At 43.9% G+C, this 16,067-nt stretch overlaps 1 protein-coding gene across 1 annotated transcript in view; it reads left to right on the top strand.

Moving 5' to 3' along the window:
• The window catches only part of LOC147901299 (uncharacterized), a 221,363-nt gene that overhangs the window by 144,787 nt on the left and 60,509 nt on the right, over positions 1-16,067 (top strand). The window contains exon 13 of the mRNA XM_087376466.1: positions 289-450. Coding sequence (XP_087232592.1) covers positions 289-450 — 162 coding nt within the window. The remainder of the gene's footprint in view (positions 1-288; positions 451-16,067) is intronic.

Genomic DNA, 16,067 nt, shown 5'->3' with positions numbered 1-16,067 from the left:
TCTTAGTAGTGAAATTCTTTTCTAATGAAGCAAGCTACTCAAGGGATAAGATCTCTCCTAGATTTCCAATCTACAAATCATCAAGGAAGATAAAACCCAATCGAATGCCACAAAGAAGGATGGTAATTATATCTGTACCCACACATATCGTAAGCCTCCCCTTTTTTGTATTTTGTGTCACAAACAATAAGACATTCATTACCATTGTGATGATAGCAGCCACAATTGCAGTAAACAGCATTTTTAAAATTTTACTTGTAAGGACTAACAAGATTTCTATTCTTGCAGTTGCAAATGTGTAATGAAGCAAAGGAAAAAACACGTATCTCTGACTTGGTCATTGGATTCCTAAAGAAAAAGGATTCTGATCTGCAAAACTATTTTGAGAAATTTAGCAAATTGTATAACATCATGCGGGCACAACGTAACAAATTTATTTCCCTTATCCAGGTATGTGTATGTTTATGTTTTGGGATGATCTTCATAAATTCGTCAATCTTTAATATGTCATGATTTCATTCGACGTAAAGTGGTTTTCTACCAAACTAATGTCATTTAATTTTCCCAATTACTTCTCATTTTTTCTCATTTATGGAGCACCCAACACATCTTCTATTTTGGCTATGTATGAAAGAAGCAGCCAAGAGCAAAGCACTCAGGGTAGGGATACATCATGCAGAGCATGTGGTAAAGTACCACCCAAAATATGTGAGCATACAAAAATCCTGAGAGAAACCAGGACTGTGGCTGTGAATGACACACTATGCCAGTAACAGACTTGGGAAGAAAGGACTGCCTCTCCATTCTAAGAAAGAACATTCTCTGGGCCAATGCAAACTTCGAAGTCCCCTGCATCCTAGACCAAATGGCCATCAAGGTGTGTACAATATATGTCCAAATGCTACCCATGGTATGACAAGGTGGGCCTTGCTGCTATATATAGCATTTGTACATTTGGATCTCCAAATATGCCAGTAGTGACGCTAGTGACAATCTACCACCTTATGTCAATTAATGCAAGTAAAGGTCTTTACTGAGAGGCAATATCAGTGTCAAGATGATACAGAGATGTTATGAAACCATGAAATCCCAAGAGGAGACACGAACTCAAAAAATACCTGAGGCCCTATCAAAGAGATCCAGGAAAATGTGCCTCAAGTAATGAATAACGTGGAGGCAAAAAAATCTACCCATAAGTCCTACAATCCCAGCCCCAAATGATCCTAGCCTGTCTGCATTCCCAAAGGCAATGCTGAATAGACTCACCAATAGTCAAGCACGATGGACACATAGGGTCTGCTCCAAAAATATTTTTCCACTGATATCCTGCAATTCCTCCATGAATAATGGGTCCCAACCCTCCAGGGTTGAGGCTAATATTTTGTCACAGGTGCTACCTTGCCTTCTGCCCCATGATACAACAATAATATTTTTTCCTTTTGGGAGGCTTTGGAGTGGACTATGCAGAGTAGCCAGGGGTTATACCATTCGACTCTTGATTTTGAGAAAGCCTAGGACAGAGTAGATTGGGGTTTCTTGAAAGGTACCCTTCTACGCTTGGATTTTCATATGCTTGGATTAGAGGGGTCCCTTCACTGTACACATCAGCCCAAGCCAAGTGACTATCAAAGGGGTTAGAGGAGAGAGATTTTAGATTTTCAGATTAGTCTGGTGGCAGGGATGCCCTCTTGCTTCTTTCTTCTACTTATTCGTCGTGCTTGAAGCCATGAGCTCCTTTTTGAGATCTCAGGCTGACATTACTAGAAGGATGACCTTGGACATCGGGCTTGCTGATGACATTGTTGTTTTTTTGGATGCCACCCCCTAGACTCTCACATCTTTCAAGATGGTCTTGGATTTATTTTGTTAGCAACAGGTGCACATTAAATCCAATGGCTTCTGGATTAGTGACAATGCCACCCAGATTGGGGAAGCTGATTTTAGTTTCACTTGGATTTAGAGGTGTGTCTCTGACAGATATTTGGGCTGCCAAGTTGGCATGGGTGTCTCTCCTTTGTAGGGATTTGCCCATGTGTTAGAGAGTATTCGGAGAAAACTCCTCTTTTAGAGTTTAGCTAGACTTGACCTCACATTTAGAGTGGTAGTGTTTTTTTAATTTTTCTAGGGAAAAGAAACTTCTATTAATACTTAAAATCACCGTACAAACAACTTCCAAAAGGAGCTGCAGATGGTATGTACAGAAAAAAAAGGTTGCCAACAGCTTGTTTCCGGATCTCCCAACTCACTGCCTGCAAAGATTCCAAAACAGGAGCTAGCAGCCATGGTGGTGGTCTATACATCCAGTGAATCCCCCATGGAAAGGGCCTTGCAGAAACACTGCGGCTGATGAAAGAAAAGTGGTAGGGAACCTAGTAAAGAGCCTATGCAACTAAAGACAGGACGGGTATGAAGCAACTCTTTTTCATTCCATGGAAATGTTTACCAGTTCAGCATGCATGGTCATGCCTCAGACAGTCAAGAGTAACGTTCACGAAAGCAAAAGGAGAGAAAAAACAACCAGCAAATCACTATAATTCAATTAGCTCTGTAGATGAGGTTGGGACTCCATATGGGATCAGACTAGCAATTTGGGATCCAATAGAAATAGAGCAAATGCACAACGCCCAGAGCATGTACCCGGACCACAATGACTTGAGATGATACCCTCAACAGGCCACAAACAAGCACAAAGACACCAGGAAGACTCTCAACCGAGATGGCACAAGTGACATGATGAACAAGACTCAGTCAGACAGGAATAACGCACATATGTGGTACCACAAGCGATAGGAATGAGCCACAAATCCTACAGATCATCCAAGATCCTCCAGACTTCAGTCGAGCAGGTCCTCACCCTTCCTTGTCCACACGTATGGGCAACTTCCCAATCAGCGTTGTGTTCATGTACGCAGCAATCTCTCCTTAGTGTATGAGCAGTCTCCTGCACAATCCTTTGGCATCTGCTCCTCAAATTCTCGTTCACCTCAAGAACAAGCGATCAGCAGCTCTTCAAATTCCAACGACATAATTCCAGTGAAGGGGGGGGCAAGCTTTGTACGAGCGCCTCAAACAAGCAAAGCTCTCTCTCACAATCAGCACAGAAGGCAGCGTAGACCACCAGCGACGTGCAATCAGCGCACACCTCCTTCTCTTCTCAAAAAACCCAGAGTCATCACCTTTTCTCCTGCTTTCTGGAAAGACTCTCTCCCCTTCTCTACAATCTGCACTCCCCCTCTATAACGCAGCATCAAGTCCTTTTGGAAAATCCTTCATGCCACCCACGTAATGAGCCAAGTCCCCTCGTATTGCAGCATTGGCTCCACGTAAAATTGTAGCTTCCTCATGCAAGCCACCTCTCTTTGTAAATTTTCCACATCATTGCCTCCTTTTACCACTCTTCTACCTTGCCTCAAAAAACATTGCACCAAGACCATTGCTCACACAATTGGGGTCACATTTCACTAGCACACAATATGCTTCAAAACAAGGTATTTTGATGCATGCCCACACATTTACCGCATTGGATGTAACACAGATATTGACATGACAACATTCCATGCACAGAAGACCATTTACCACGCGTAAAAAAAACACAAAATACTTTTACATTTGACATTCAACCACCGACCGTATCACACATGGGTGGATGCGTCAATTTTATGAGCAAAAACCTATGAGCAGGTTTATCCGAGCATGTTTTTCAAGAGATTTAAAAAATAGTATTTCTTTAGGAAACATGGTATTTTCACTTTTATTTTATACAGACTAGTCACTCATTCATTTTTACATAACATAAATCTTCTTATTCATAGACATTCATTTGTACCCTTGTTATTACCTTAAAAAAGTGTTGAAAAATAATTCCTTTAAGAAACATCCCTCATAATCACTCTCAATGTAATAATATTATACATAAATAATTACTTATTAAACACATTTATATCATATGGCAATATCTTTCTATTGTTTTTATAGTATTAATAACAAGATATTTATGGACATGTTTTTAAAGAAGTTTAAATTACTATAAACAAGTATTAACTTGGGCTTAAATATCACTTTCATAAAATGCATGTAATATTTGATACTATATATGCAAGATTTTCCAAAATATAACTCCATAGATGTGCTCAAATGGGGTTTTCCGATCAATTTGAGTGGCTGAATGACTATATTTGGACATTGGATGTGAAAGTTATGTCACTTTTAAAAGTGCTGTCCAAGGTAGTTTCGCTAGCGAAACTACCTTAGAAGACTACTTCAAAGGGGTTTCACTGGCGAAACTACCTTGATGGCTTGCTTCAATGAGTTTTCTTTGGAGAAGCCCTTTCATGAAGATTGGTTGAGAGAGATTTTTCAATGTCACCCCCTATTAAGTAAAAGTCGTAAGAAGGATCATAAGGGAACTTTCATGGAGAAGTCTACTCTACATGTGGGTTTCTTCAAAAGCCATCCCATTCTGTTCTCACCATTCCCAAAGATTCACGTAAAGATTTGTGTATAAAATAGGTATTGCTATAATACTTTGCATATTTCTAAGTGAAACTATGTTTACTTCTGATCCATTTTTGCCATATTTTTGCATAGTTGGAAGCTTTTTTTTTCCTTCGCTCGGATGCTCGGAAGATTTTGCTCAGAAAATGCTCGTCCCCCACATGGGTACATTACTCTGGAGTGCATCCATATTGCGTTTTCATCACTTCCCATAGGAAGTTCCTACAAACATTTTATTTCATAGTCAAATATTTACATCATATCATCTTTTTTTGGGAAAAGATGTCTTTGGAGCCATAAAAAAACCCATCACTAGCTAACTATGTGCACCTATGTGTCTCCCTACATTATTCATAGTGCTAGTATTTTATTTCTTTTTTTGTCTTATCACCGCCTTTCGACGGTTGCTCTCAAACCTGGAGTACCGTGCTCCCACATGGCACGCAGAGTGAAGATGATATGCTACTGAATGGCAACTAGGATAGCCACCAGGGAGACCAACTGGCCTCCCATTACCTGACTGCATCAGTGACCCAAGTGTTCCAAGCTATAATGTTGGACACTGTGTCCCAAACACTATCTTCTGGTGAAGGTAGCAGGCGTATATGGGAGGGCAGAGATGCATCGTTTATCTCTATCTAGGAAACCTGTTGTCCATGAATCTTGGATGTCGGTGAGACTAGGTCAATTGAAGAGGCATGTCCTCCCTACGTGAGCCATCCCCCAAGTGAAATCCCTCAGCATCCATTGTGTATTGGCCATGACCCTAAGGGATGCCAATGAGATCCTTTGTGCAACAGGGCAAGTGGTAGTGTTAACTAGCTTGGTTTATTTGTTCTTGTTGTTACCACTCTAGAGATTGCATCATTCAACTCAAAAGCTCGATAAGGAACTTCTTGTGGAGGGGCTTGATGGTTCTACGGATACCAAAGCTAGAGTGGCTTGGGAGACCTTGATTCTCCCACAAGCAAGGGGCCTTAATATTGTCGATCTAGATTTACAAGATAGGGCTAGGGGCTTTTGCCAGGACAGGAACCTTGAAAATATTTATTTATTCGTCGCATGTAGTCCTACTCTCCCTCCCTGGGTGGCTAATTGGATGGATCAATCTTTAGCTTGGCGCATCTTAGGATTCTTTCCTCCCCTCTTATGGCTGCCATTTTGACAGCTTGGGGCAGCTTTCAAGACAGACCTTCGGAGAATATCACCCTCTTCACAAGAAGAGATTGTTAGGCAGCCTGTAATGTTGAATGAACTCATACTTGATGGCCATGGCAGACCTCTTGGTACTTTTAGTTATGTAGTTGTCAAGGTAGGAGAGAGAATCCGCTTCCTCTATGGGTTCTTGGAAGGATTTCAAAAACCTTTTAGATGATTGTAGGCTTCAAAATGGTAAGTCACCATAGAAAGAAAGAAAGAAAGTTTATTAAAGTCTTTTGAAGACCAAAAAGGGTCTATGAGGCTAAAAATAAGTTGATACAATGAGCTGATGGGTGGCGAGTGAGCATCAACACCCATGACAAATACAAAAGAAAATCCATAATCTTCATCATAATGGCGTGAGTACATAAAGAAAAAACTCTATGAGCTCATGGAGTGGGAGCCGGCGAGGGCATCAAACCTGAGAGGGGGGCATCAATTGTGAGGCTACTATGGTGGCATAAAGCTTATCATACAGCATTGGCGACTGTCGACACGTGCAGCCCATTGTGGTCTCCTAGCTATAGCCCTATGGCGAACAAGTGCCCGAGTCGTTCCTATGGGTCATGCATCCGGTCTGATGAGCATGGAAGGAAGTTCCCCAAATGTGATCTATGCCTCAGTACATTGATGGGTCTGACCACTCTCAACACGAGGATGGTAAGATGAGACCCAGAACCGCTGATTGAAATTCTCATGGAGTGGAGGAGGTGGATCAGTGTGTATCCTGGTGGGTCGATGAAGCCCTTTCTTGAAATCCATAGGCAGTGGTATTTGTTGATGCTGAGTTTCACAGGAAGCCCATCAGGTTCCAACCAAGTCCTGAATGTGTGTAACTAGAAGAGATCCTCTCGGGTGAGCTGGTTCACCTTGTTGTGATATGTGAGCGGGATAGAGGGGGCCTCAACGTTGTATTGGAAGGGAGGTAATGTGGAGCCCTAGACTCTCAAACCATCTACATGTATGTGCATACCAGCACCTTTGGTCACCCTCTACTACCAGTGTCATGGAGGAGGATAAAGCCAACCAAGGAAGCCTACGTCGTCCTATGGTGCAAGATCCATCCTGTCTCATGTGGGTAGAGATATGTGATGACTTGAAATGCTGCATCAAACTGTAGTGGGGATGCCCAAAACTCAGCCAAAACTATTTGATGTGAAACGAAAGGCTTACTGCGAATCATCTGTGAAAACATGAAAACCTTGAGGTTCTCAACTTGATCCCACTCTGTGCCTGATAGATCTGGCCTCCAATAATGGCTTCCATACATACTTGCTGGTTGGACCAAAGAGTCAAAGTGAAAACTCTTGGTGTGAGGGTCGGAAAAGTGAGAATGAAAGCAATGTTGCTCGAGTCTGGGCAGCAGCGAGGGAGATTTTTCTTGCTCATTCAAGCCTATAATGCTGGTCGCATCATAAAGATTGAGCCGGAGAACAAGACCCCTAGGTATGTGTAGGATGCAACTATCTCCACTGGCAACCCATCTAGGGTGAAGTGCTCTCTATGCATGGCTTCCTAAGATGTGTTGAAGAACATGACCTTGGTTTTACTAAGGTTGACCTTCAAGTCATGTGTCTCATAGAAGGTATGAAGTGCATCTATGTGTCATTGGAGTCCCTCTGCTAAAGAAGATAGTAAGACCACATCATTTTTATATAGGAGAGTTTGAAGTTGGTGATAATGGACAACCTTGTTTGACCCCAATAGCGCTCATGATCTCCTCTATCCACTCTGCACCTATATGAACCCAACTTGAGAGTCTCTCATAAAGTGCCATGACTGCCCAAGTGATCTCTTGATCGTATCCCAACTAATGTAGGCGTTTGATGAGTCAGACTCTCGACACTGTCATCACGAAAATACAGAATTGATACCTGGTGTGTACTTGTCCTTCCATTGAAGTTCCCAATAAGGAGAACTTCCCTGAGGCTCCAAAATTCCATGATGTCCGGGTAGAGGTCTGCGTATGGTTTTGGTCTCAGCCTCCTCACATAGATCCCTGGCAAAATGTGAGGTCTCGAGCAGGAAGTGGCAGGTTGCGATGAAGAGGTCCTCACGGGGACGTCGTCGGATCCGAACTTATAGGAACCTAGCATATGGATCTCGTCTCTTGATAGAGATCGTCCTTGTAAGAGATGATCAGTAATCTCCCAATCCTCGAACTCCTCTTGTCTCCCGGGTCTCATCCCGATATGTTGTCTTCCATGTGTACCCACCACTGACTATAGGCGAAGGGTGCTCTGGACTCTTGTGAGTCTTTCTGTAAAAGGCTACATGTCGACCTGTGTAAGCTTATGAGAAATTCCTTGGATTTGACCATAAGGTACCGTTGCAGTTCCAAACACTGCAAGTCAGGGTCTCGGTGCTCTGAGTTTCTAGATGCCCATCGGAGACCTATCAAGAGCAGCCCTCTCAGACCACTGCCCACTTTCCCTCCTTGAGGGCAACATCCTACTACTATAAGAGGGTACACCGCTCCTTCACCTGAGGGGTGTAAGGTTTTGGATCTCTAGGTGGGTACGTAAGGTTGAGCGTCTACACTGTGCCGCAAGGAGGGATTAGGTATCTCTGAAGCGAATGATGAGAGGCTGCTCTTGGATCCTGTGCCCCAGAACCCTAAGGCTAGAAGTCACGAAGCCAATAGAGTCCAATAGAGTCATCCATGGGGTGGTAGTTGTGCGATGTATGACACACACTCTGACATGAGGGTCTTACTAGCCCTTTGCTGCTGCTCCAAAATAGTGTGGTTGAAATGGTGGCCTTCACAAGCTCCCATTTTGCAACTTCTACCCACCATCTCCTTTTGGAGCTGCGATATCTCCTGGCTCAGGCTATGAATGAGAAGATGTGAACTGATTGATGCAGTCCTACCTTGGATTGGGTTCTCATAGATCGCAAGCTTACTATTGCTTTATATGGCTTAGGGTTTTACAAGCTTAAGTATCCTAGTCCAGGTCATAGGGGTTTGACGAGGCTCAGATGGGGATTCATTGTCTTTGGAGGAAGAGGATATCCTTGTGGACATTGTCTTTGAGTCTATCAGAGTTTTTGGGTCATGTGGAGTAGTGTTTCTTGACTACAAGTGGGTACCTAGATCTAAGATTGGATCACATTTCCTTGGGTTCATAGAGGATTTGGCTTTATGGAGGTGTCCTCATAAATATTTGCAGTGGATCTCAAGGAAGTAGGAGTGGGAGTGGATTGATGCAAGGAATCGTGAGAAGAGCATGCCTTTATTTTGCTACATGATTAGCAATGCGAGGAGGTTTCAACTGAGGCTTAGGGGCTAGAAGCCCACTAGAGCTCCTCATTGGGAGAATTTTTGGATTCATCTGGTTTGGTAACCACATTGCCTCCGGTCACATCACTGATCACATGTGCCTAGGTGCCTATTGGAGCACCATTAGAGACTACTTTTCTCTCACGATACCCCTTCTGCATATCCCGCCCTGCTTTTCCTTCCTTCAAGTCTAGTGATAGGGTTGGACATATGCATGACTGGAGTATGGACCGGATCTCCCCTGAGGTTGGTACCATCCATGCTTAGTTCACATGGTACCATCTACCTAGGTCATAGTCACCGGCTTGGTACCATCCATGCTTAGTTTAAATGGTGACCATCTACCTGGGTCGTAGTCACTGCCAGCACATTATTGAGGAGTTTGAGTCTCCTCCACCACCCACCACATTGTGGTCCAAGGGACACACCTCACTTCAAGCCACCTAGCACAGGTGGATCTCACCCTTTGATCCCCATTGATGAAGTCTAGGACACAAAAGATAGAAGAACATGAAGGACTTGTGTTTTCAAATCCTGATCTACTTGGTAAGGAAGAATGCCCTCCCAATGACAAATAATGCCATGGTGGTAGGATACAAGTCTAGTCACGTAACCAAGCTAGTTCATTCAAGAAAAGATCTCAGTAGTATCTCATTTGATGAGTGGTAGAATAAACAAGCGGATTTGGTGGGAGAGGACTCAGATGAAATTACATATCCATTCTCACAGGTGTTGTCCCATGACATGGAGCTCCCACGGGCTCCGGGAGCCCTTCATGGATCTTGATACTATGTCATCCATTGGCGACAGGTGTGCATAAGCGACGCTTTCTCTTCATATAGTGGGTTGTGTGCTTGATGATAATTTCAGCTAGTTAGGCACTGAATTCTATTCATCCACTGCTGCTGCTAATAACTATCTCAAACTCAATTACATGGAGGACTTAGAGAAACAAGTACACGACGTGGCACAAATTACGCAGCATCATCAAGACTGATTTCAGGAATAGAGGGAAGCATGAAAGATCTAAATTACGACACGAAGACAGCAGCAGGACAAGCATGACAAAGTGCTCCTTGAATTGGAGCAAATCAGATGCAACTAAATTGGTAGGTGTCAAGCACAACAAGGCTACCTTGAACACATAGATAACGGACCTACCAAAGGAAAAGATGGCATGGGATGCTCCCTCCAGTACTTTTCCTTCCTTGCAAGCTGAGTGTGAGCATTGCTTGCATGAGATGCCAGATCTCTGCACGAAGTGTGCTGCACTAGAGGCCATTGTGGATGCATAGAAAGGTGCTATGACTTCCATGAAAGGCACCACAAGAAGATGCAAAAAGAAGGCTGCCATCTGCAGACAAGGTTTTGTAGAGTACAAATAAAAATACAAGAGAACTTCAGAGCATTGTCAAAAGAGAGTGAAGAAGAAATAGATAAAGAGATCCAGCCACCTAGTCCTATGCCCAATCACTTGACTTGAGTTTCTTTTGTGTGGGGGCCTACCAAGAGTTGGTCCTTCTATTTCTCCTGCAAGTTTGTCTTCATATTTTCCATTTAATATTGTCATTATATTTAGGAAGCATTTTTCTCCTCTTCTTCCACTTCTGCTAGATTTACTTCTTTGTTTTTACCTTGTTGGGCACGCTATTTATTGCATTTCAGTTTGCAATGCTATAGGCCATTGTTGCCATGTAATTTTCATTTCCATTGTTATATTTATTAGAATATTAATCAAAAGTATAAAAGAGCGCACACCACAATAAGTACCATATCAATCCTTTACACCCTATTCACTAGGACGGTGAATGGATAGTGGCAGGTTAGGTGCTGATCAAACTAGGTCCAAGCCAATGATGAAATTTGTTGCATGTGGATGAACAGACTTCATGCGGTCCAAGGCAATGACCAGCATAGTTCCAGTCCCAAGACTTTGGTAATAGACCTTGATGATGCTAAACAAAGAGCCACCGACCAGCATAGTTCTAATCCCAAGACTTTGGTAGTACCTTGGTGATGTCGAACATAGGAGCAATGCAACGAATAGGTTGCCTTTGGCCCATGATGATGGATGAGTCCATGAAGAAGCCATTGGGCCTAGCCGATTGAGGTACCTTGGATTCCCAAAGATTCTACACATGGGACACCATTATCCACATGGAGGATTCATGTCACAAGGATGTGAAAAATCTAATGTAACCGTGGTTAATTCTAGTAATAGTTTGGCCGTGAGGGATGGCTAGAGGAAGTGCAAACTTCCTAGAAGTCCCTCGGGGCAATTTCTAAGTGCACACACTAGGTCCTAGGGGCAAGGCATAGGCATTTAAGAGGGGTTATAAAGTTGGTCCCAGGGACAACTAACGGTGTCCTTGGTATGGTGGTTAGGACTTTGATGAAGGGCCAAGTGGTATGCATGAAAATGCATGTGCTCCCCCCAACCTACCATCTCTTTCCCTCACCATCCCAGTATGCAAAATGAAGGTGCATGGTGGAGAGGGAGAGAGAGAGAGAGAGGGTAGGCTAGGGAGAGAGATAATGATACTCAAAGAGAGACATAATGAAATGGAAATGAAATAGCAAGAGCAATGAACAAAATGAAAGTACTCACATGTAGACCAAAGAGCTTGTAGGCTTGATACTTGATTAATGTGACAAGTAACAAGTACAGCTCTTATATAAAGTACACACACAGATATGAGTACCAATGCATATGGGATACCTCTCAATGTGACACGTGGCATCCATAGGATACACTTGACTAAAACTCACGGGACTCACTATAACAAACTGAAACTGACTGAACTGGACTCCATTTCCTAACACCGCTCCATGAAGGAAAGGTGAGAATGGAACGAAGAACAGAACATGACAATGACGGTCATTGAATTGTGCAATGACGGTCTAGAACTAGACATGACTCCCATGCTAACTTAGAGGCAAGTGAGCATGGCTTAGAGGCTAGTGAGCATGGTATAGACTTAGAGGCTCACCTAGCATGGCTCAGAGGCCCGTCATGCATGGATGCATGACCAACTCAGAGGTCTAGGAGACAAATGCACCAGCATCCTAGAACTCACATGCCAAGCCTGATAAATAGACCTATCAAAACCAATACATGGCTCCCACAGTATATCCCCCTCTTGGCTCTAGGGACTAATGAGGGACATGGAACCACACATGACAAATATAAAATCAATACGTCAGTTTAGGAGGGCTATCCAAGGCTAAGAGCCTTTATTGACACCTCAAACATTCATTTTAGAGGGACTACTCAAGGTAGAGAACCTTTATTGACCCCAATCATAGAAAATAAAAATATATTTCATTCATTTTATGCATAGCAAGGGCAGAGAACTTGTAAATGACCCCAAGTACCTGCTGCACATAAGAGTGCACATCCCGATCCGAAAAAGTATGTCAGTGAAGAATATGGCGAGAATGCCCCAAATGATATGTCGATGTCGGCCACGGGAGCAGCTACAAAGTGCAATCACATGATGACTCTCAAAATGTCACGATGTGAGTCACCAAGATCGGAGTAGAGCCTCAAATTTGAGATTTTATACCCAAAGGAGATGAAATGCCCAAATGATGAATTTTGGGAAAGCCCCAACAAAATTTACATGTCAGAGGCTTCATTTATGCCAAAGGACTGCAAAAGTAAGAAAGCCCTACATTCTTTTTTTTTTTGCAAAAAAGAGACTTCTATTAAGTAAGAAAGAAACTCGCTAGAGCAAGCTCTGAGCAGAAATACAACATGCTAAGCATGCAATAAAAACACCTCAGAGGAATGAGGTAGAAAGAAACCAAGGGTGAGGCTGAAAATGCCAACTCAACCCTGTAGAAGTCTCATTAAAGAAGGGAGAGTCTCTTCAATCTCTGAGAAAAGTAACTCTTTTGGAGGAGGCTGCTCAAGATGGTTAGCTGAGCTGGAATTTCCTGGCATTACTAACCGTGTAACGAAAGAAGGTGATGCCCTTCATCTATCCATTCCCATTCCCCACGGTCCCACTGCAAAAACTTAATTGGGACACCTCCATAGAGCCACAGCCTCCATGAGCCCAGGGGAGCCCAGGGCGATGAGAAGCGGGTCAGGATCCAAGTACCACTATGAAAGAGAGCCATGCTCCATGAAGCCCACTATCCTGACTGGCTGAAACGGTACCTCCAACAAGATATCGTCTGTGGATGTGGACAGCCTACCCCCCGAAGAAACATTCGGATAACTCCCAATGTGACACGTGGCATCCATAGGACACACTAGACTAAAACTCACGGGACTCACTATAACAAACTTAAACTGACTGAACTGGACTCCATTTCCTAATACCGCCCCATGGAGGAAAGGTGAGAATGGAACGAAGAACAAAACATGACAATGACGGTCATCGAATTGTGCAATGACAGAGTCTAGAACTAGACATGACTCCCATGCTAACTCAGAGGTAAGTGAGGATGGCTTAGAGGCTAGTGAGCATGGTATAGACTTCGAGGCTCACCTAGCATGGCTCAGAGGCTCGTCATGCATGGATGCATGACCAACTCAAAGGTCTAGGAGACAAATGCACCAACATCGTGGAACTCACATGCCAGGCATGATAAATAGACCTATCAAAGCCAATACATCGCTCCCACAGTACATCCCCCTCTTGGCTCCAGGGACTAATGAGGGACATGGAGCCACACATGACAAATATAAAATCAATACATCATTTTAGGAGGGCTATCCAAGGCTGAGAACCTTTTTTGACACCTCAAACATTCATTTTAGAGGGACTACTCAAGGTAGAGAACCTTTATCAACTCCAATCATAGAAAATAAAAATATATTTCATTCATTTTATGCATAGCAAGGACAGAGAACCCCTAAATGACCCCAAGTATCTGTTGCACATAAGAGTGCACATCCCGATCCGAAAAAGTATGTCAGTGAAGAATATGGCGAGAATGCCCCAAATGATATGTCGATGTCGGCCATGGGAGCAGCTACAAAGAGCAATCACATAATGACTCTCAAAATGTCACGATGTGAGTCATCAAGATCGGAGTAGAGCCTCAAATTTGAGCAATTATACCCAAAGGAGACAAAATGCCCAAATGATCAATTTTGGGAAATCCCCAAAAATTTTACATGTCAAAGGCTTCAATTATGCAAAAGGACTGCAAAAGTCAGAAAAGCCCTACATTCTTTCCCCCCCCCCCCCCCCCCCCCAAAAAAGAGACTTCTATTAAGTAAGAAAGAAACCCGCTAGAGCAAGCTCTGTGCGGAAATACACCATGCTAAGCATGTAATAAAAACACCTCAGAGGAATGAGGTAAAAAGAAACCAAGGCTGAGGCTGAAAATGCCATCTCAACCCTGTAGAAGTCTCAGCAAAGAAGGGAGAGTCTGAGGCTGAAAATGCCAAGGCTGAGGCTGAAAATGCCATCTCAAGAAGGGAGAGTCTCAGCAAAGAAGGGAGAGTCTCAGCAAAGAAGGGAGAGTCTCTCCAATCTCTGAGAAAAGTAACTCTCCTGGAGGAGGCTGCTTGAGATGATCCTTGCATGGTCGCCCAAATGGCCATCAGAGTGTGTATCATATCTGTCCAAGTACTGGCCAAGATCTAAGAAGGGTGAACTTGAGAACCCTCCAAAGCCTCAGTGCATTTGGCTCTCCAAATGTGCCATGCTGCAATGCTAGCTAGGATCTCCCATGGAGAGTTGACCGAGGAGTGAGCAGCCTTGAAAAGAGTGGCCGGAACATCCTCTAGAGAGCACGACTCCACAAGGTGTCGTCGGATGTGAAGAGCCCAAGAGGAGTCAAGTCTCTCAAAAAATACCTGGGGCCCTGAAAGAGTAAGCCAAGCCACTGATCCCCAGGTCATATAGAAAGGTAGGCGAACAAAAGTGTTGAAAAGTCTTGCAATCCCCTTCCATATGATTCTCGCCTATCTGCAATCCCATAGGCAGTGCTGTATTGTCTCCAAAGCAGAAAGGCAGCGAGGGCAAGAAGGGTCAGCTCCGAACTTGGATCTCCAATGGTTCATTGCTATCCTACCATGAATAAAAAGCCAAAAGAAGAGAGTGATTTTTCTATTCCGGTGGGATTTCCAGAGCCTCTGCCAAAAAATTCTCTACAAGTCAGCAGAAATCTGAAAGTTCTCCCAATGAGGAGCGCTGATAGGCTTCCAACCCCTAGAGCTGAGTTGGAATTTCCTGGCATTACTGACCGTGTAACGAAAGAAGGGGATGCCCTTCTCTCGGTGCCGTTCATCTATCCATTCCCATTCCCCAAGGTCCCACTGCAAAAGGGCCAGGAGAAGCGGGTTAGGATCCAAGTACCAGTGTGAAAGAGAGCCATGCTCCATGAAGCCCACTATCCTGACTGGCTGAAACGGTACAAGGTATCATCTGTGGATGTAGACAGCTTGCCCCCCGAAGAAACATCAAATACTAAGGCATCCTCATGTGGGTCAAGAAAAGCAATCACCTGTAAAGGAACTCCCAATCTGGAAAATGCCCCCATCCAGGTGGAGCAAGTAATAGGCATGTCATATGTGTCCACCCAATCCAAGGGCAAGGCTGCATCAATCTGTTGGACTCTCCCTGCACTCCCTCTGAGATTAAGAACCATCTGGGCCTGTTGGTCTGCAGGAAGCTTCCTGAAGGCTTTCCATGCTCCCACTGTAAATGCAGGGCCCCTCTCCCATCTTGGCCACTGCATGTAAGGAGAAGCTCCAAGTGGTCTGCCAAGCTGATCCAAAATCCTGTCATTCCACATGATAGGCTGCCTTTCAATCTCTTCACGGGTGGATGGGGGAATCCTGCGAAGAGTACTCCTGAAGCTGGCCCATGCTTTCAGGATAGCAACCATAAGAGGGGAAGAGGGAGACCTGAGGTGGGCTGTGGTGAAAACCCATCTAGTACTGTGTGTCCAATCCTCTCCTGAAGTGGGCGTGCGAGACTGTATGCATCTGATTAAAAAAATGCTTCCAAGGCTCTTGTCCTGGCATAAGCCCTCTCACAACGAACTTGTAGAGTAAAGCTCTGCACTGTAGATCTGGGTCGATGATATTCAAACCCCCTTCTCTTGTAGGAAGAATCAAGTTCTCCCA

Source organism: Dipteris shenzhenensis, chromosome 6 (assembly GCF_047967505.1).
Source record: "Dipteris shenzhenensis isolate YYH24624 ecotype China chromosome 6, Dip_SZ_1.0, whole genome shotgun sequence".
In the NCBI taxonomy this organism is placed as follows: domain Eukaryota; kingdom Viridiplantae; phylum Streptophyta; class Polypodiopsida; order Gleicheniales; family Dipteridaceae; genus Dipteris; species Dipteris shenzhenensis.
This window is presented reverse-complemented; position numbering and strand designations above follow the sequence as displayed.